The following is a 22,643-nucleotide window of genomic DNA, read 5'->3' on the forward strand; positions in this document are numbered from 1 at the left end:
TTCATTTCTCCCTGATGGGGGCTTGCGGAATTTACTCTGATGTTATTCACAATTAGTTGTGATCATTTTATATGTTCTGAATAGATTAAGGAATTTTGTATTCCTGTTGCCAACATCTGCTCATGGTTTTGTGCCAAGACCCTGTGATGATCAAACTCTCTATATTAACGCAGCTCAGACTTGCCTGCCAGGTTCTCCAGGTCAATAACAAAAGGGCTCACGACCTTTTTAAAAAAATCCTTAGTAAATGAATTATAAACACTGGCTAGTGATTCTCAGTTTTAAAATTCTGCAACAATATTATGTGTAAAGTGTACATTATTTTGGACCCATCTACAACAGATAAACTGGACAGTCCAGTGTAATTATGGGTTTGTTACTGGACTGGTAGTTCTGAACCCTGGACCAGTGTCCCAGAGCTTAAGCCTACAGAGTTTAGATTTAATTTACTGAATTTAGATTAAAAAGCCATTTGCAGTGATGCTCATCATGAAACTTAATGGCTTTATACGAAAATCCAACTATTCACTGATGTCCTTTGGGGAGGGAAGTAATCTGTTCTCACCTAGTCCAGTCCGTATGTGACTCCAGACCCCCCAATGCCATGGTTGTTCTTTACCACCCTATGAAATGAACAAATCATTCAGTTAAAGGGAATGGGGTTTGAATGTCACCCAAGACAGCAACTCCCACGTGCTAAGAGTGAATGAAAATCTTCCATAACACCATAAAGGCATAGGAGCAGAATTAGGCCATTCACCCATAGAGTCTGCTCTGCTATTCCATTGTGGCTGATTTATTGCCTTTCTTAACCGCATTCTCCAGCTTCTCCCCATAAGCTTTGACACCCTTACTAATCAAGAACCTGTCAACCTCTGTTCTAAATGATTTGACCTCTACAGCTGCCTATGGCAATGAATTCCACAGATTCACCACCCCCAGGCTAAAGAAATTCCTCCTCATCCCTGTACTAAAGGGATGTCCATCTATTCTGAGGCTATGCCCTCTGGTCCTAGACTCTCCCAACTATAAGAAATATCCTCTCCACACGCACACTAAGTAAACCTTTCAATATTCAATGAGATCCCCCTCAGTCTTCTAAACTCCAGTGAGTACAGACCCAGAGCCATCAAATGCTTCTCAAATGTTAACCCTCTCATTCCTGGATTAATTTTTGTGAACCTCCTCTGGACCCTCTCCAATTCTGTTGCTGAATAATAGTGAATGAATTAATTTGTATTATAGAATATTATGGTCTCTCTGGTTAGTAATTAACAGAATGCTAATAAATATTTCACTGATGTTCCCTTGTTTCTGCAGGCAAGTTTCAAGGAATCCTACATGGCCACATTCTATGAGCACTTTAATGAGCAGAAGTACACAGATGCTGTAAGAAATGTAAGTTCCTTTTTATTGATGTACATGCCTTGGTCACTATTGCTCTGTACAATGTGCACCTTGCAGATTCAAAGGCCAATTAACCCAGGGGCTCATGTCCCGAAACACTCATGAAACTATCCCCTGTGTCCAGCCAATCTACGCCCAGTGGGCACTTTATTAGCTGCCTCCTGTACCTAACAAGTGACCTCTGAGTGCATGTTCATGGCCTTCGGCTGCTGTAGCCCATCCACTTCAAGATTCAACATGCTGTGCATTCAGTGAAGCTCTTCCACACACCACTGTTGCAACACGTGTTTATTTGAGTTACTATTACCTTCTTGTCAGCTTGAACCAGTCTGGCCATTCTCCACTTACCTCCCTCATTAACTAAGTGTTTTCGCTCACAGAACTGCCGTTCACTGGCTGTCTTTTTGTTCCTTGCACCATTCTCTGTAAACTCTAGAGACTGACGTGGGTGAAAATCCCAGGAGATCAGCAGTTTCTGAGATACTCAAACCACCCCATCTGGCACCAACAATCATTCCATGGTCAAAGTCACCTGGGTCATATTTCTTCCCTATTCTGATGTTTGGTCTGAACAACAATTGAACCTCTTGACCAGGTCTGCATATTTTTATACATTGAGTTGCTGCCATATGGTTGGCTGATTAGATATTTACGTCAACAAGCCCGTGTACAGATGTACCTAATAAAGTGTATATCCTTCAGTTAATGGAGACAAAGTTGAATTTATCATACTGTGTAGAAATGGGACCATTGTAGCAATGACAGTACTTCAGAGCATCTCATTTGCAGTAAAGGTACTCTGTTGTCCTGAAACTGTGTAAAGAAATCTAAAGATCCAGTCATCCGGTCACGTCCATGTGACCTTCCACTGAATCATTGGCAGCAACCCTTCGTCAAGTTTGTAGTCATTTTTTGGCTTTACTGGGGTCTTCTGCTAGTAGAAATAGGTTCAGTTTGGGGTTCTGCTGAGGTGGTGGTTAGATTGGGGTTCTACTGAGGTTGCTCTTTGGTTGGAGGTTCCGTTGGAGTAGGGTTGTTTTGGAGTCCTGTTGACGTGGAGTTGGGTTCCAACGAACTTCCTTTCTTTACAAGTAAGCGATACCATGCACAGTAGGGTCGGAGTCCTAACGGGTTTTCTAGTGTTCTGAGGGTAAGGACATGATGAGATTAGGGATCTGTAATGTAGTAGAGCTTGGGTTGATGTCTTTTGTGGATGGGAGCTGGTTAATGCATTGTTTTGCAGCTGGGTTGGAGTAATTTTGGGATTGGGATGGAGTTGAGTTGAATTAGGCTTCTGTAGAGATTAGGATGGAAGGACTCTTGAGGTTCCTTTACCACTATTCTTTATCTAGAATCTTACCACACTGTCTTTGAGAGGTTGCAAATGAAAAAAAATGCCCAGCCAGTGAAAGCATTGCTTCTCACTGCTGCACCAGACACATCAGGAAACTTAGAGTAACACACACAAAATGCTTGAGGAACTCAGCAGGTCAGATAGCATCTATGGAAAGGATCATAAAGAGTCTCAATCCAAAACATCGACTCCTTATGCCTTTCCATTGATGCTGCCTGATCTGTGAAATTCCTTCAGCATTTTGTGTGCGTTACTCTGGATTTCCAGCATCCGTAGAACCTCTTGTGTTTGTTATCAGGAAACTTAGCCTAAACCTGGCTAAGTGGTTAGAGTAACATATTGATTTTTTTAAGCACTTCTTAAATAGAGGAAATATCAAATTACTTATGATGTGTGGAGACAGATCTTTGGGTCACAGCTGCTCTGTTGTATTTGTTCGAAAGTTAAATAACCAGCTGAGCTCCCTTTAACATGCCATTCTGATCTGTGTGAAGTTCCTAGATTTAATCTCCTCCTCTGGAAGAAAGGACCACAAGAGTATTGAGCAGCCCATCGTGTTAAAGGAAGGGTGAGTTCTAAATATCCGCTCTATTCTCTATGGTAATAAGATTTTACTAGACAAAATGAAACTATTAACATGTAACCTTCACAGAGGAAAAACATGACTTTCCTTCAGGATGTAGGCAATATTCTTCCCTGTGATGCTGGTGCTTACCTCTCTTCTTGATAAATTAGGGACTTGCTCTGTTGATTCATAGGGCAAGAGTTAACCATGTTACTCTAGGACAGGAGTCAAATCCTGGCCGAGACTGAGCAAAACATCAAGGAACTAGGTGGATTTTTACAACAATCCAGCTACTTCAGAGTCACTTTTATGAGACCAACTTGTTACTACTAGATTATTTCAGATGGATTATAATTCTGTTAATCCAGTGTAGAATAGTAATTTGGAATAGAGCCTTTGGATCACAAAAGCATCAGGATGCAACAGTGTCCGTGAGGGAAGAACATCTACCTGTTAGCTTGCGGCAGCTGGGATCAAATGAGTCTTGCATTGTTGAGGGAGGCCATTTGATCCATTGTGTTTGAGCTGGCTCTGTGAAAGAACTCTTTGATTTGTTTTGCTGCTGCCTGCACTTCCTCTACATAGGCCTATGAATTTTCCCCTTCAAGTATTCAGAAACTTTGAGAGTTCTTCTTAAGTATATTCCTCCTCTCTCTCCCTCAGACAGTGCATTTCTGATCACAACAAGCAACCACTCCCTTTCCACAAGCTCTATTGTTGGTCACCTTCATGGGTAAAGCTTCCCCACCATTGAGCACATAAGTATGCAGATGATACTATGATAGGTGGCGTTGTGGATAATGAAGTAGGTTTTCAAAGCTTGCAGAGAGATTTAGGCCAGTTAGAAGAGTGGGCTGAAAGATGGCAGATGGAGTTTAATGCTGATAATTGTGAGGTGCTACATTTTGGTAGGACTAATCAAAATAGGACATACATGGTAAATGGTAGGGCATTGAAGAATGCAGTAGAACAGAGTGATCTAGGAATAATGGTGCATAGTTCCCTGAAGTTGGAGTCTCATGTGGATAGGGTGGTGAAGAAAGCTTTTGGTATGCTGGCCTTTATAAATCAGAGCATTGAGTATAGGAGTTGGGATGAATGTTAAAATTGTACAAGGCATTGGTGAGGCCAAATTTGGAGTATTGTGTACAGTTCTGGTCACCGAATTACAGGAAAGATGGCAACAAAATAGAGAGAGTACAGAGGAGATTTACTAGAATGTTACTTGGGTTTCAGCACAAAGTTAGAAAGGTTGAACAAGTTAGGTCTTTATTCTTTGGAGCGTAGAAGGTTGACGGGGGACTTGATAGAGGTATTTAAAATTATGAGGGGGATAGATAGAGTTGACGTGGATAGGTTCTTTCCATTGAGAGTAGGGGAGATTCAAACAAGAGGACATGAGTTGAGAGTTAAGGGGCAAAAGTTTAAGGGTAACATGAGGGGGAACTTCTTTACTCGAGTGGTAGCTGTGTGGAACGAGCTTCCAGTAGAAGTGGTAGAGGCAGGTTCGATATTGTCATTTAAAATAAAATTGGATAGGTATATGGACAGGAAAGGAATGGAGGCTTATGGGCTGAGTGCAGGTCGATGGGACTAGGTGAGAGTAAGTGTTTGGCACGGACTAGAAGTGCCGAGATGGCCTGTTTCAGTGCTGTAATTGTTATATGGTTACTCAGAGCACTGCTGCAGGAAAGCAACATCCATCATCAAGGACCCCCATTATCCAGGCCACGCTCTCTTCTCACTGCTGCCATCAAGAAAAAGGTACAGGAGCCTCAGGGTCCACAACACCATGTTCAGGAACAGTTATTACCCCTCAGCCATCAGGCTGTTGATGTCCGGAAGGGATAACTTCACTCAACCTATCACTGAACTCTTCCCACAACCTATGGACTCGCTTTCAAGGATTCTTCATCTCATGTTCTCGATATTTATTGTTTGTTTGTTTATTTATTATTACCGTTTCTTTTTTTCGTTTTGTATTTGCACTGTTTGTTGTCCTTTGTACACTGATTGTTTGTCCGCCCTGTTGAGTATGGTCTTTCATCGATTCCATTACGTTTCTTGTATTTACTGTGAATGCCTGCAAGGAGATGAATATGATGGTTGTAAATGGTGATGTTTATGTACTTTGACAACTAAATTTACTTTGAACCTTAACTCTGTATCCCTCCGGCACCCAGACTCCTGAATCTGGAAGCAGCTTCTTATTTACTCTGTCTAAACCCTTTATAAGTTTGAATTTATATTCTTCCATTATACACTCGCTCTGTCAGATGGTGAGCTGAGGATCAATGAAATGTGTTCTGAGACTGACCCTCTTCACTACCCATTCTCATTCCATTGACTTTCCCTTCCATCCCTGCGCACACCGGGCAAGCTCTCAAACCTGTTACAAACATACGTTCGTATTCTCTGGTCACGATAAAACATCTCAGGAAATAGTTAATGTTTAACAAGGGTCAGTTGGAAAGCTGTGCTCAGTGTTAGAGGTTAGCTGGCATGCTTTGTCAGTCCGTGTTTTGCTGTAATTTCTTGGCGAAGTCAAAAAGAGTTTAGAGGACAAATTATTCCTAGTTCTTAATGTTTCAGTAGAGAAATTAAATAAACGGAAATACCAAGGTCATGTGTGGTGTAACAATTTATTACCACTGAACCACACCACAGGTTCAGCAACAGTTAATACCCTTCAATCGTCAGGCTCCTGACCAACTGAACTGATTTCAAGGGCCCTACAACTCATGTTCTCGGTGTTATTTATTTGTTTGTTTTATAATTATGTTTTTATATTTGCAGTTTGTCTTTTGAACATTGGTTGCTTGTCAATCTTTGTGTATTTTTTTTCATTGATTCTATTGTATTTCTTTGTTCTACAGCTAATGTCTGCGAGAAAATGAATCTCAGGATAGTGGTGACAGTACTTAGATAATAAATTTGATTTGAACTTTGATCGCTGTGTTAGGGGCATCTGTATGGTTTGCCCATTCCAGGAATGTGAGGGCTGCTGGTGTGTCAGGTCTCCTCAACCCGCCATTCAGATCTTAGCCAATCTGTCTGACCGGATGTACAGACATCCACCTTCTCAACTCCTGTCCCACTAGCAGCCGTGTCCTCCACACCACACTCAACCAGATGGTAATTGGCAAAAGCCCACTGTTGTCTCATGATTTCAACAAAGTTCCTTTATTTCAGCCAAGGTTAGAATGCATGTTCAATGGATATTTAATCTGGGCTGGTGGGTTACCAGTTCAGTATTTGTCATAAAGAACGATACAGCACAGAAACTTCACTCACCTCAGCACTGAACTGATTCCATCAAAGGCCTTATAACTCATGTTCTGAATATTATTTTTATCTATGTTTATTTGTAATGTTATTATTTGCACAGTTTGTCATCTTTTGTACATTGATTGTCCATTTTTGTGTTTAGTTTTTTATGGATTCTAGTGTGTTTCTTTGTTCCCACAAGAAAATGAATCTCAGGGTAGTATATGGGGACATATACGTACTTTGCTAATAATCTTACTTTAAACTTAAGCCCAACAAGTCCATGCTCACCATCAAACAACCGTTTACATTAATCCTGTTTTTTAAATATTCCCCACATTCCCATCAATTTCCCCCAATTCTACCACTCACCCATACATTAGGGGTAATTTACAGTGGCCAGTTAATCCACAGTGGTGTAGCATCTGGTCACACAGACTGCACCAAAGGTCGGGATTGAACCTGAGTATCTGGAGCTGTGAGCTATCGACTCTGCTAGTTACACCAATGTGCTGCCCACAGTGGGTCTGTAAATAACCTGCTTTTACACGTTGTGAAAAGTCTGTTTCATCTGTGTGCGGGTTCCCCAATAATGGGTTCATACTGGTACCTGGACAGTTGAGCTGAGAGGTACCAAGTATGGAGATGGTGCTCAGACAGATGATCTCCTGAACAAATGATCAGAATCAGGTTTATTATCACTGGCATTAGGTGAAACTTGTTAACTTAGCAGCAGTAGTTCAATGCAATACATAATATAGAAGATTAAATAAATAAATAACAATATATGTATATTGGAGATTAAAAATCACGCAAAAACAGAAATAATATATATTACAAAAAAGTGAGGTAGTGTTCGTGGATTCAATGTACACCTAGGAATTGGATGGCAGAGGGGAAGAAGCTGTTCCTGAAATGCTGAGTCTGTACCTTCAGGCTTCTGTACCTCCTATCATGTCTCTCCACAACCTTAAAATCCTTCACAACTTCCCATTCTCTTGGACTACTCAACTTCCTTAGAGGTATTTGTAAAGATTTAATTTGCTAATCTTTCCAAACGATGCTTTTGAATTTCCATTTAGGTTTATGATCAAGAGAGCACAAGGAAGAAATCGCTTTGGCATCAAGAATTTTAAGAAGCGGTGGTTTCGCCTGAGCAACCATGAGTTCACCTATCACAAGCACAAAGGTGATGTATCACACATGGTCCTTTCTCCCTAATATTTGGAATAGATGAAGATTGTCGATTTGGGGACTGGACCCTCTCTGATCATTCTTCCCACTCCAGAATCTCAGTTGGATCTTGGACTGTCACCTTCCTGGGGCCAGCAGACACGTGTTGGGGACACGATCATCTCATGGTATCAGTGGAGTTTTGAACATCACAGAAGAGAGGTCATGGAACCAGGAGCATTAAGAAAGCCTAGTTTGAGTGATGACTTTCCACTCAGCTGCAATAACTCTTTGTGCTCAGTCAGATAGCTTCCCATTTGATGAAGGGTTCCACCCCACCAGTAACATCAATTTCCCTGCATTGTCCCTATCTCACGCATGTTGCTGACTTCATCAGTATGCCATCTCCCCACTACAAAAGTTTGCTGCTCCTTCTCTGTCTCTTCTGATTTACCATCTTTGAGAATGGAGAGGTTCAGTACAGTTCCACCTGTCAATAGACGCCAATAGATTTTGTCAGGAATTCAGGAGAACCCTCTTTCACTAGAGAGTGAGCTTCCTCCCACAGACAGTGGGTGAGGTGACGAGTGGAGGTGGGTTTAAGGGGAAGCTGGATAAATGGATGAAGGAGAGCAGGATAGAGAAGATAGTTATAGTGGAGATGGAGGGGGTTGTGGGAGGAGAACTGCTTCACCATTCAATAAGACCATGGCTCATCCTTTTTCTCAGTGTCATTTTCCCGCATTAACCCTGGGACTTACAAGTCCTTTTAATATTTAAAACTGATTATTGATCTTTACCTTGAGTATTCTCAGTAAGTGAAGCTCTATGTCCTTTTTGGGAGAGAATTCTAGCAAGTCACCACTCTCCTGGTGAAGTAGTTTCTTCTCATCTCCATCCTGAGTGGCCAACCCAGTATTCAGGACTGATCACTGATAAAGGACACCCCAGCCAGGGTGAAAAACCAAGCGGTCCAGCCTTTTGTAGTTTCAGTGAGATCACCTCTAGTCTGCTTCATCTCCACATATGGTGGACCTGAAGTCCACAATTCCATATGATGTAGGAGCAGAATTAGGCTATTTGACTCATCGAGTCTGCTCCACCATTTCATCATGGCTGACCCCTTTTCCCCCACTTCAGCCCCTCTCTCCAGCCTTCTCCCGATAACCTTTGATGCCATGTCCAATCGAAAACCTATCAAGTTCTGCCTTAAATACACCCAATGACCTGGCCTCCACAGCTGCCTGTGGTAATAAATTCCACAAATTCACCACCCTCTGGCTAAAGAAATTTCTCCACATCTTTGTTTTAAATGGACGCCCCTCTATCCCTCTCTTGCCCTAGACTCCGCCACCATGGGAATGGGAAACACGCTTTCCACATCTACTCTGTCTAGGCCTTTCAACATTCAAAAGGTTTCAGTGAGATCCCCCTCATCTTTTTACATTCCAACGAGTACAGACCCGGAGCTATCAAACGTTCCTCATATGGTAACCCTTTCATTCCCAGCAATCAGTCTGATCAAGGCCAACTGCACTTTCTCTAGAATCAAAATCAGAACCAAGTTTATTGTCACTGACGTAAATTGTGAAATCTTTTGCTTTGTGGCAACAATGCAGTGCAGGCATAACAAATTGCTGTAAATTACAATAAAATAAATAAATATGCAAAAAGAGAGCGAAATAGTGAAGTAGTGTTCATGGACTGTTCAGAAACCTGATGGTGGAGGGAAAGAAGCTTTTGCTAAAATGTTGAGTGTTTGTCTTCAGGCTCCTGTACCTCCTCTCTGATGTTGGTAATGAAAAGAACGCATGCCATGAGTGGGGAGGGTCCTTGATGATTGAACCTGCCTTCTTGAGGCACTGCCTTTTGAAGATTTCCTCAATGGTAGGGTGGGCTGTCCCCATTTTGGAGCTGGCTGACTCTACAAAGCTTTGAAAGCACAATCTCACCAGGGCCTTGTGTAGTTGTACTCAGATGCAGTCAAAGAGCCATACTGCATGAAAACAAGTCTTGGACCCAACCAACCAAGGAGCCTTTCTGAACCAGTCTCATTGGCTTGTATCCCTCCAGACCTTTCTTGTCCATGAACCTGTCCAAATATCTTTTCAACATTCTAATTGTACCCACTTCCTTTAAAATTTACCCCTCGGGTCCCTTTTTTAACCTTTTGCCTCGAAACTTAAACCAAGATTCCCCACCTTGAGAAAGTCAGTGACCATCTACCTTATCCATGCCCCTGATGGTTTTATCTACAAGGTCTTTTGTATTCAGTGCTGTTGCATGAATGGCCTGTTTCTGTGTTTGTTCTGTGTGCGATTGTTCAATTAGTCGCTGATTTAGATAATGAACTTGGTCAGAAAGCTTCAGACAATTTCCCACTCTGGAGGGAACGGGTTTTTAATGAGCTCCTTTCCTGATATTTTAGGTGACCATCCACTGTACAATATTCCAATTGAAAATATTCTCGCAGTTGAGAAACTGGAGGAAGAATCGTTCAAAATGAAGAACGTGAGTATCAGCTTGTTAGCATAGAGATGGAAGGTTCTGGAAATTATCACTGAAGTGTTTAATGATGGGGCCCAGACTGGGTAGAAACAGAGTACAGTTAATGAGTTAAGAGTGAGTATAGTCCCAAATGCATGTACGTAGCGCCTGTAATGTCCAGTAGAGAGAATCTGAGCTGTAGAAACAGGAGACAGGGCTGGTGACTTGAGACTTGGTCAAAGAAATAGGTTTTAAGAAGGGCCAAAGAGGAGAGAGAACACAACATTTAGTGAGGGATCCAGGCATCTGAAGACACAAAGCGAGGGTGCATTAAAATCCAGGACGCTGCAAGTGGAAGCCTGCAGGAATGGGGGTGGGTTATGGAGGGGTTGGGACAAGGAGTGGTGGGTGCAGGGAGGGGTGAGGGACACGGAGGGGGTGGGTTATAGAGTGGTGGGGGCTGGGGGGAGGTTGTAGAGGGGTGGAGGGATGGCTACAGAGGTATTTGAAAGCGAAGACAATGCGCAGGCTCTCTTCCAAGCTGCAGAGAACAGAAGAATTTATAACACCCCCCCTCCACCCCCAAGTGAATGCAGAATCTGAGCTCATTCTGTCCTGTGCTCTCTCCAATGCAGATGTTCCAGGTGATTCAACCTGAGAGGGCACTGTACATCCAGGCCAACAACTGTGTCGAGGCAAAGGACTGGATTGACATCCTGACCAAAGTCAGTCAGTGCAACCAGAAGCGACTGAGCACGTACCACCCATCCGCCTATCTCAACGGCCACTGGCTGTGCTGCAAGGCCAGCCTGGACTGTGCGCCGGGCTGTACCCCCTGCACTGGGTAAGAGGAGAGGACTTCCCACCACTCTGTAAAAAACACTGAGATGGAGCACTGGAAGAAGCTGCTCCCAGTGCTGAGGGATGAGGTCCCTCCAGTGTTCCCTTGGTTCTCATTTCCAAGGATTCAGGAAATCCTGTAGCACAGAAGAATCCTTTCTTTTCCATGAATACTCTGAAAGAGCCAGCACTGTGTTCCTCTCCATCCCACTGATCAATGTTACCCTCTTCCCAAATATATTCTCAGGTCTTCCCTCAATAGTTCTATCTAAATATTTATATTCCAGACCCTCCTCAAAAAAATAAATAAAGCAGTTCCCCTGGCCTGGCCCTTTGCATTTTATAGGTGACCTCAAGTTCACAGCTTACTCTCATAGTCACCCTGGTTTTACCCTGTCAGATATATCTCCCCTCCACCCCCCCCCCCCCCCCCCACAGCTTAACAAGCTTCTGTTGTCTCTCTGCCAGTCCTGACAAAGTGTCTTGGACCTGAAATGTTAACTGTTTCCCTTCCCACAGATGCAGCCTGATTATATCCAGCATTTTCTGTTTTTATTTCGGGTTTGTATGCCCCCATTACTGCCTCGCTAATACATGGTCTACCCCTCACTCCGATCTCAGTTCACTTACTGCTTTAATTGGACATCTCTGCAGGTTCTCCAGTCTGAACGTATTAGGAGCAGGGGAGCCTGCTGAGCCTTTGACCATGGCCCCCGTTCAATAAGACCACAGATGATCCTATACTTCATCCATTCTGTGGTCAGTCTGCCAACCCTCATTCCCCTCACTGCCTGACAGCTGATTGAAGTCAGCCTTGGGAAAAAAAGACTCACTGACCACCCACTACTTGTGGGTGACACAGCAAGCTGTGTTCAGTCCTGATCTCTGATACCATCCGTGTGGAGTCTTCACCTTCTCCCCACGACCGTTGGGGGTTACTTTCCTCCCATGTCCCATGTCCCAAAGGCACGCAGGATGGTGGGTTAATTGGTGGCTGGGAAATTAACCCCAGTGTAGATGATTGGTAGGATGTAGGATATTGATAGGCGTGTAAGGGAAACTAGGTTTAGAGTGTAATAGAACATAGAATAGGATAGCACGGTACAATCCATTCAGCCCACAATGTTGTGCCGACCCTTAAACTCTGCCTCCCATATATCCCCCCACCTTAAATTCCTCCATGTACCTATATAATAGTCTCTTAAATTTCACTAGTGTATCTGCCTCCACCACTGACTCAGGCAGTGCATTCCACCCTCCAACCACTCTCTGAGTAAAAACCCTTCCTCTAATATCCCCCTTGAACTTCCCACCCCCTTACCTTAAAGCCATGTCCTCTTGTATTGAGCAGTAATGCAGAGGTATGGGAGCATTCACTAGATTAGACTCAATAAACGCAGGAGATGGTCCAGAGGAAGATCACGAAATGATCCCACAAATGAAACAGCTGATGTACGAGGAGCATTTGATGGCTCTGGGCCTGTACTCACTGGAATTTGCAAGAATGACAGGGGGAGGGGGAAATCTCATTGAAACCTAGCGAATATTGAAAGGCCTAGGTAGAGAAGATGTGGAGAAAATGTTTCCTATAGTGGGGGAGTCTAGGACCAGAGGGCACAGCCTCAGAGTACAAGGACATACCCCTCTGTTGTTGAAAGGAAAATTTGAGATAGCAAAAGTTTGCAGTATTCTCAGTGGAGAGGTTGTAGCTCAACAGTACTAAAAGGTCAGGGTTGTTATCCCTGAGGCCCTGCACCTCTTTCTGTACCAGTGGAAGTATCAGCTCTTGCTATCAAAGACTCTGCTGTCATCTCAGTGAATTTCTCACTTGCTATCCCCCTCAGCTCCTCAGATAGAGCATCAACATAGATTAAGGGAAGAGTACTTTTGTGTCCTAAAGTTTAAACTGGACCTTCACCCAAAGACGTTTCCCCAAGCAAGGAGGTTTGAGTGTGCTCAACTGAGTGAGGCTGTGAAGTTTCACACTTTGTGGTAATTTCACCAGGTGACCCTGAAAATAAAGTGACCCCCTCGGCCCCACCAGGGTCAACTGTTTTCCTATACATACAGAGGAGGATCTGAGGATTGAATAGAAAAGACGGGTTTGTAACCCTGCCAATTCTCCAGCACATGCAGTCAAATAGCAGAAGCATAGGCAGGGCTGAGATTTGGATAAGCCAGACCATGGGCCTCTGAAACAGTGGGTCGAGCTGTTCTCTTCAACTGCTACAGACCTTCCAGCAAAGCCTTTGGGGAGGGATTTATGCAGTTTAGATTCAGAACCGATGAACGAACGGCAACACATTTCCAGTTCAGAATGGCATGTAACTTGCAGGGGAAGCTGTGGTTGGTGGAGTTCCCCTGCACCTGCTACCCTTGACAGTAGAGATCATGGTTTGGAAGGTGCTGGAGGAGTAGTCGAGGCTCGTTACTGTAACTGTATTTTGGAGATGGTGCCCACTGCAGGAAAATAGAAGCAGGAATATCCAACAGGCCCTTCAACCAAGCCCCAGCATTCGATACGATCAGGGCTGACCCATAAGGAGCAGAATCAAGCCATTTGGCCCATTGAGTCTGCTCTGCCATTCCATCGTGACTGACTTATTATCCCTCTCAACACCATTCTTCTGCCTTCTCTCCATGTAACCTTTGATACCCTGACTAATCAAGAGCCTATTAACCTCTGCTTTAAATATACCCAATGTCTTGGCTTCCACAGCTGTCTGTTACAATGAGTTCCACAGATTCCACCCTCTGGCTAAAGAAATTCCTCCTCGTCTCCGTTCTAAAGGGACAAAACGTTTGTCCTTTTGTTCTCAAGACCCATGCTGGCCTTACTCCTTTTCTGTACCTCTCTATTCCTCGATTTATTGAATATTTATCCACCTCCATGTTAAATACTTAGAATGATCCAGCTTACACCACTTACGGGGCCAGAGAATTCCAAACTCTTAGGCCACAGTGTGTCCTAGTAGCCTGCCTTTGGGAGAGCTTGCTTCTCTGCATCCCTAAGCAGTTTATGTGTCCCTTTTTGGGTGGCTGGCTGAGTAATGTGGTCTGTCTGCCCCGTACAGTGGCCTTCCTGCGGACATTCAGCTGGATGTGGACAGTGACCGTGAGACTGAGCACATTTATTCGCTCTTCAATGCCCACAGGACCAAGCTGGAGAAAATGCAAGGTAAGGACACAGTTACTAAACAGCTGCTGGAAATCCGGAGATTTGAGAGCCAGTCTGAGAGCCAGTTTGAGGGTGAGCTGCTTTGGTGTGAGATGGGGCATGTGGGGTGGGGCTGTTACAGGCCGAATAAGGGCAGCAGTTTTGCTTCCTCAGTGGCCTGCTGTGTCTGTGCAAGAATCCATCAGCTCATTTTTCCTCTGACTGAGAGTCCATTTCCTGCTTTCGAAAGTCAAGACTTCCCTGGATTAGACTAAACCTTGAGGTCACTAATCAATGGATCAGACAGACCAGCCATCAGAGGTTGTAACTTTGAATCCAGACAGAAAATGATTAGACATTGAACTGACATCAAGCTGTCCCGTGGTAAATTCTTGAGATGTCCCACAGTAAATGACAACCACTGAGGCTAAAGATTAACACGCTACTAATTTGAAGCTATTGAACAGTTTGAATAAAACCTTGGCCAACCACATGGAGTACTACAAACAGTTCAGATAGTTGAGTTATGAACAGATTTGCAAAGACAACACCAGAATGGAGAGGTTAGATCTGTGTGCAGTTGGACATCCTCTGGAGCATAGAAGGACGGGGGATCTCGTGAACAGGTGCCTCACCCTTCCATGGATAGGTCAGTTCATTCAGTTAACAGAGAGTGATTTCCGATGGTGTGGCTGGGGCCTGTCACCAACAGATTCAGTCAGGAATTCAGAGAGTGGGGAAATGGGGAACTCACTCCCCTGGGGAGTTAGCTGGGTTTAAAAGGGAGCTGGATATACGTAGGAGCGAGGGATGGAGGAGAAGAGTGGGCGGAATGGTGTGGAGGAGATGGGCTGAAGGGTCTGTTTCTGTGCTGTACATTCAATGGAATGTTACACCAAAAAAAGAGTTCAGCTTGAGTCGAAGATCCTGTGCAGTGTCACTCTGTGTCAATCTCTACCATTGTGGTACATCTTCTCTTCTCCCTGTTACAGCCATGCCCCAATTGTTGCTCATTAGCTCAACCCAAACCAGAAACTGAGCCTCGGCCTTACTGGTCCGTGTAGCTCTGTACCTGGGCAGGAGCTCATTTGGTAAGAGCTGTCAGTTTACTTCCTATGTTGTTTATCTCTGCCCTCCTCCAGATCTCTGTTTCCAGCATTCATCTGACCCAACGACTTTGGAATGTTAAAGCCCATCGTCATCAAGTGCTTCACGACTCCCTCTCGCGGATCAGTGTGGAGCCCTCTCTAGCCTTCTCCCAACTCCCTGCCCCCTAAATTTCCCACTTTAAAAAAAGATTAGCTTTCAAAGCTACTTCGAAACATCAAAACGTACAGTGAAATGCATCGTTTGCATCAACGACCAACGCAGCCCGAGGATATACTGGGGGCAGCCTGCAAGTGTTGCCATGTTTCCGGTGCCAATGTGGCATACCCACAACTTCCCAACCCATATGTCTTTGGAATACTTGGAGGAAACCCACACAGTCACAGGGAGAACATACAAACTCCTTATAGACAGTGGTGGGAATTGAGCCCTGATCACTGGTGCTGTGAAGCATTATGCTAACCGCTGCACTACTGTCACACAATTATATCATACTTCGGGACATCTTATTAGGCTAAAGCCTATGTAAATATGGGTTGTAAAGGTTCATAAAGTGATCGGACCCATTTCATCTTTATTCCCAGAGGCTTGCGGCAGTAAGTCTGTGTACGATGGCCCAGAGCAGGAGGAGTATTCGACGTTTATCATCGATGACCCTCAGGAGACGTATAAAGTCCTTAAACAAATCATAGCTGCTGTCCAAACCCTGGAGATGGAGCACGCTCAGTACAAGAGGAATAAGTTCAAGAGGACCAAGTATGGTAGCCAGTAAGTACCGTACTTTATTAATGTCTTCTGCCTTTCTACAATATCCATCCTCTCAAAGTATCCTGAGTTATACAGGTTGCAGGACTGACATCTTGATGATGAGAGGGTGCCAGGAGGAAACTTGAACACTAGCACCAGAGTGATAAGTTCAACGGGCTCTTGTACGTCGTGAATTGTGTAACATTGCAGCCCACTAATTGGCCTGTTAATCATTTAGAACACGCTGTAACACACAAGACCATAAGGTCTAGTGCAGATTTAGGCCACTCAGCCCATCATATTTCCTCTGCCATTCCATCATGGCTTTTTTTAAATTTAACCACATTTTCAAAGTTTCTCTCCATAATCCTTAGCCCTGTTACCAGTCAAGAAGCTATTAATCTCTGCCTACAGGTTCACCACCCTCAGGCTGAAAAAATTCCTTCTCATTTCAGTTTTAAAGGGACAAACCTTTATTCTGAGGCTATGCTCTTGGATCCTAGACATCCTCTCCATGTCCACCCTATAAACCTGTTTGAACTCTCTTCGTGTGAAGATGGAGAAGGCAGACCTTGAATTATTTTAAGGCAGAGCTGGGCGGTTTCTTCATGAGACTGGGGACTGGGGGTGGGGGTGAAATGTTAGTGTCAATAGGTAGGGATGTGTTACTGAGAGATTGTAATCACATCAGGTGTGATCATATTCAACGGGAGAGCAGTCTCGGGACTCATTCATCCAAGAGAGGGGATGGAGTGGCTAAGACTCAATCTCAGCTCCTTCCTGTACAAAACCTACATCCCTACACACAGTGGTCAGGGTAATTGTAGGTCATATTGTGCATACAGAGGCCATACAGCCCTTCTATCTGTGCCAGCTCTTTCAAAAAGAGTCTCCAATCAAATTCCCTCTCCTTTCACTCCTTTCCCAGTGGTTTCTGTCTACCACCTTCCAAGCAACTTGTCGCAACTTGCTACCGAAACGTTCTCCCCCACCTCCCCTCTGGTTCTACTAGTTCAAAGTTCAAAATAAATGTTATTATCAAAATGTGTCACCATATACAACCCTGGATTCATTTTCCTATGAGCATCCTCAGCAAACCTGTAGGATAGTAGCTATAACAGGATTAGTGAAAGATCAACTAGAGTGCAAAAGACAACAAACTGTGCAAATGCAAATATAAATAAATAGCATGAGATAAAGAGTCCTTAAAGTGAGATCATTGGTTGTTGGAACATTTTGATGATGGGGCAAGAGAGTGTAGTTCTCCCCTTTTGTTCAAGAGCCTGATGATTGAGGGGTAGTAACTGTTCTTGAACCAGTCCTGAGGTACTTGCACCTCCTACCTGGTGACAGCAGCAAAAAGAGAGCGTGATAGTGGCGATCTCTGATGATAGATGCTGCTTTCCTACAACAGCGTTTCATGTAGATGTGCTCAATGGTCGGGAGGGTTTGGGCCGATCCACTCCCCTCCCCTTCACTGGAGCCACAGACATGGGGCCATCTACTTTGACCATTGCACCCAACTACATACACCAGCACCAGCTGCCTGCATCAGGTCTGTTGTCTTCAATCCCTGAGTGTTTCAACTGCTTGTCTAGATCTGGATGCTTCTTAACTATTGGTGAGTACCGGCCTTCACCTGCTTCAGACAGCGTTATAGATTCTGGCCTCTCTCTATGTCCTCTGAGCAACAGCCTTCCTGCCTCGGAAACAGCTTCCCACATTTACTCCATGAACAGCAATGTGCCTCTCATACCCTCTCCTGTTGTGAGCAGAATGTCCACAGATTCTCCAGTCCTTCCACATGAACTGAAGCCCCTTCATCCCGGGGACAGCCAGTGGATTGCCTCTGTATCCTCCCAAGGCTTTGACATTTTCCCCAGAATTAGAGCCGGTCCTCCAGCTGAAGCCAAACCAGTGATTTGGAAATGTCTTGTTTCATGTCTTAAGTCATGAAGATGAGAGGAGAGAGATTTAATAGGAATCTGAAGGGCAACTGCTTCACCCAGAGGGTGGTCCGTATATAGAATGAGCTGCCGGGGGAAATGGTTGAGGCAAGTAAATTAATAACATTTAGAAGGTACTTTGACATGTACATGAACAGGAAAGGTTTAGAGTTGGTATTCTCGACCTGGAGTCCATGGACCCCCCCCCCCCCCTCCAGTTAATGGTAGGGGTCCATGGCATAACAAAGAACGGGAATCCCTGGCTTAGAGGGATACGGACCGAGTACTGGCATGTGGAACTATCTCAGATATGCATCTTAGTGGACCAGTTTAGCCAAAGGGCTTGTTTCCATGCTCCCAGACTCCCTGAAGGGAAGTATCAACTCCGAGCCATCTCCCAGGACTTGTGAACAAACATCTTTTTTATTTTCCATGTGAAGCAAACTACTCTGAAAATAACATCTGTATTTTGATTTATTCTAGGGAACATCCAATTGGTGATAAGTCACTTCAGTGCTATGTTTCCGAGACCTCAGGATCTCCGGCCAATTCTGTGTGACCAGCATACTTGAGAAGGAGCTGGGAAGCCATGAGTATTACTTTATATCTGCAGGTGCTGGATATTTAGTGTCTGGTCCAAGCCTGAAACTAAATTTGAAATGCAGAGGATAATTTGTGTAAAGTGTACAGATTTGCAGTGTTCAGCTTAATTGACTCTTCCATACCATTTTAACCAAGTCTCCACAAACTGTTACAGTATGCACTTTAGTTATCTGTAGGTAACAGATGACTAACTATTTGCCTTTAAGGCAGTTATTTTATATCTTCTGAGCAGCGATCAGTTCAATGATCATTGAAAGTGAACCGGTTGGCTAGAGATTTCACAACCACTGAGTGGACACATGGGAGATGCCGGATGCTGGAATCTGGAGCAAAAGAACAATCAGCTGGAGAAACTCAGCGGGTCAGGCAGAATCTGTGGAAGGAAATGGACTTCACATGAAGGGTCTCAGCCTGAAATGTCAGCTGTCAATTCCCTTCCTCAGATGTTCCTCCAGCAGTTTGCTTTGAGTATTGGACTGAGGAAAAAATCTAATCTCAAGGTGTATTCTGGGGTAACATTAGTAGCGGGGGTTGGAGGGCAGGGGTTTATCCCAGATATGTGTTAACTGCCGAGCCTCAGCTACTTACACTTAAACATTCGAACATCACTGGTCTTTCCTCCACTCTTCCCTCTCTGTGATGTTCTAGCTCCATATCACTCACCTGCTGTGCTGGGTTCCAGGGAGACATGCTGTGGAATCACTACTGGGTCTGGTCCATCGAGACCCATGGGCACTACTGCTGCCTGGGGTTGAGCGTTCTTACCCAGAGCCTGGGCTTCAGTCTGTGCCACTGTGAATCCTGTTTCACTTGCTGAGTTGTGCCACTGCTGTCTGCAACTGGAGAGGGAACCCCACATTTATACTCCTTCCCGATTGACGTATGCAGCGTTCAGAAAGCCCTGTGGTTGTGTATAATCTACCGAGAGTCCACAGTAATGTCTAGCTTTGACGTTCTGTGGATGTAGTCACCCTCTGTGTACCATCCAGCTGACAGTGCAGTCATTGTGTCCGTGTGTGTGTGTCACCTTGAATGCACGTGACCCTGTCAAGGCTGTCAGTAAAGCAGCCGTGAGAAACTCCCTCCCTGCACAGCCACCCCGGGAATCAGCATGAACTAACACCAGACAGTGAGTTCAGACCCAGGCGCTCTGCTGTGAAATACTTTCTACTGACCCTGCTGCCTGCTTCACTTTTAACCAATTTAAAACTCCATTTGCAATTGCACATTTTTATCTAAAGAGATAAGAAATACAACCTCAATTTTAGGTAGTTAGAATTCCTCTGCACTGCTGGGAGTTGTATAGTAGTGTACTTGTTTTTAAAGAACCATTGTCATAGCGGTAGAATTGATTTACCATGTTTTAAACAAGTGCTGAACTGAATATGTTGTATATACTACAGAGCTCTGTAACTTTAAAGGGAAATGTTCATTTCATGTGAGTGTCCAGTTCAATACATCAGCCAACAGGATGGATTCCTTGTAACATAAACCCTGAAACTTTAAAAGCTTGGTTCATCAGCAGTTCATCAACAGGCAAGTGCTGCTAAACTTCAGAGGGGTGCCCGTGCTGAGGGTGGGGCAGTGTTGAGGGACTGTATGGGTTATATTTTGGGGTGGTGTTTAGGAAAACAGCTGGGCTGATACTGGGCCAGTGTTGACCTGAGCAAAGCTGGTTAACTTGGGCTGATGTTGAGGGGGTGTGTGGATAGAGTTGGGATGTTGCTAGAGGTAGCAATGGCACAGAGAAAAAATGCCTAGGCTAATGCATTGTTGAGGAAAACCTAAGGCTGAGATGAGGGAGAACCAGGCTGAGATCGGGAGGTGCTCAGGGAATACCTGGACTATGTTTGGCCAGTTAAGAGGGAGTCTCTGGACTGAATGGGTCAACACTGAGGCAGCATCTGAGCAATTTTTGAGCAGCGCTGAGGGAGAGCCAAGGAAAACAATGGGTTAGCCATATATTTGATTGATTGGCACCTGTCAGGTCAGGCACCAGCAGAATAACCAAGCTTTTACTGTACAGGAAGCATTAATGGGACACAGTGTATTTTTAACTGCCAAATAAAACCACAAGTTTTTAACAGTTTTGAGTTCTTGTTTTAAACACTGAGGAGTAAATGGGAATGTGAAAGGGGCAGTTTGGTGACAAATTCCACTGGTGTGAGTGAAGTTGTCCCACTGTCTCCGTTTCCTACCTTCAACTGCACATTGCATGAGTAGAGCGAACTGAAGCAAAACAAACCCCTCGCATGACCACAGCTGCAGTTCACCTCTGTTCAGAAACTTCCACCAGCAGCATGGACACAAATGGCCAGGTAACGTTTGAAAATAAAGCAGAGAGTGCTGGGGGTGTTCTGTGGAGAGAAGTGGTTCACATTTCAGGGTGACAAGCCCTCCCCAGAGGCAGAGGTGATTAGAAATCAAATCATGTACATTACATTACAGTAAATGTATCTGTGCTGGTATTTGATAAATGAAAATTATTCATGGCACTCGTGTTAACTCCCCCACTCTCCTTCATATTCACCAGAGAATGCTCTAGGTCAACACTTGTCATTCTTTGTCCAGAATTCGTCAATGTCCTTCCGAACCCATTGATTCCTTCCAGAACCTGGCAATCCTCTCCTGAACCCACCAGCGTCCTCATGAAAACTGTTCATACTTCCCAGCACTTTCACCCCCTCCCAAATCCTCCAGTCTCCTCCAAAACCCTTCACTCTCCCCCTGTAATATCCACCTTAGCTTTTAGATTCCACATGGACACTTGAATCATACCCTGAATCTTCATACCCCTCCAAATCCTTCATCTGCTCCCTGCAGAACTGTTCACTCCTCATGAGCAACTTTCACCCCTTTTTTGAGCTCTTGAACCCCTTCTCGAATGCATCATATACTGAACTTTCCAGTTTACAGTCCACTCCTGTACTGATCACCAGACACTGCTGGAAACAATCGGCAGGTCAGTCTCCATGGAAGGAGAAATACTTAATGTCTTGGGTCAATATAAGAGAAAAGACATGGAACTCATCAAATAGGCAAAGTTTTCATTATTTTCTTTTATATTCTCTTGTTTTCTTGGCATGTCATTCAGACTCAGCATTTACAACATTACATTGACAAAGAATCAGGTTTATGATCACTGCCTTGTATGTGAAATTTGATGTTTTGTGGCAACAGTACAGTGCAAGGACATAAAATTATCATAAACAACAAAAGTAAATTAATATACAAAGAACAAAATAACATGGTTAATGTGGACCATGAAATCTGATGGCAGAGGGGAAGAACTTTTCCTGAATCATTGAGTGTGGGTCTTCAGGTTCTCGTACCTCCTTCCATATGGTAGTAATGACAAGACGGCATGTCAAACATAGAAAACCTACAGCACAATACAAGCCCTTCAGCCCACAAAGCTGTGCCGAACATGTCCTTACCTTAGAACTACCTAGACTTACCCATAGCTCTCTATTTTTCTAAGCTCCATGTACCCATTCAGGTGTCTCTTAAAAAACCCTATTGTTTCCGTTGCCGGCAGCCCATTCCACGCACTCACCACTCTCTGCGTAAAAAACTTACCCCTGACCTCTCCTCTGTACCTACTTCCAAGCACCTTAAAACTGTGCCCTCTCGTGCTACCCATTTCAGCCCTGGGAAAAAGCCTCTGACTATCCACACGATCAATGCCTCTCATTATCTTATACACCTCTATCAGGTCACCTCTCATCCTCCGTCACTCCAAGGAGAAAAGGCCAAGTTCACTCAACCTATTCTCATAAGGCATGCTCCCCAATCCAGGCAACATCCTTGTAAATCTCCTCTGCACCTTTTATATAGTTTCCACATCCAATAAAGTTCAAGTTTATTGTCATCTGACTGTACAAATATACAAACAAACAAAAATATACTTCCGGACCACAGTGCACCCACACAACATGTATCACACTCAGCACATAAAACAAAAATATTGTATCCTATAAATAAGTTATA

At 44.1% G+C, this 22,643-nt stretch overlaps 1 protein-coding gene across 1 annotated transcript in view; it reads left to right on the forward strand.

Annotated features, from left to right (window-relative positions):
- Positions 1 to 20,739, forward strand: part of rasa3 (RAS p21 protein activator 3) — a 162,082-nt gene extending 141,343 nt beyond the window's left edge. The window contains exons 17-24 of the mRNA XM_073028960.1: positions 1,321 to 1,398; positions 3,256 to 3,329; positions 7,676 to 7,782; positions 10,195 to 10,277; positions 10,889 to 11,097; positions 14,168 to 14,271; positions 15,942 to 16,125; positions 18,534 to 20,739. Of these exons, the coding sequence (XP_072885061.1) occupies positions 1,321 to 1,398; positions 3,256 to 3,329; positions 7,676 to 7,782; positions 10,195 to 10,277; positions 10,889 to 11,097; positions 14,168 to 14,271; positions 15,942 to 16,125; positions 18,534 to 18,609 (915 nt within the window). The 3' untranslated portion in view covers positions 18,610 to 20,739. The remainder of the gene's footprint in view (positions 1 to 1,320; positions 1,399 to 3,255; positions 3,330 to 7,675; positions 7,783 to 10,194; positions 10,278 to 10,888; positions 11,098 to 14,167; positions 14,272 to 15,941; positions 16,126 to 18,533) is intronic.
- The last annotated feature ends 1,904 nt before the right edge of the window (positions 20,740 to 22,643 follow it).

Source organism: Hemitrygon akajei, chromosome 2 (genome assembly GCF_048418815.1).
Source record: "Hemitrygon akajei chromosome 2, sHemAka1.3, whole genome shotgun sequence".
Classification (NCBI taxonomy): domain Eukaryota; kingdom Metazoa; phylum Chordata; class Chondrichthyes; order Myliobatiformes; family Dasyatidae; genus Hemitrygon; species Hemitrygon akajei.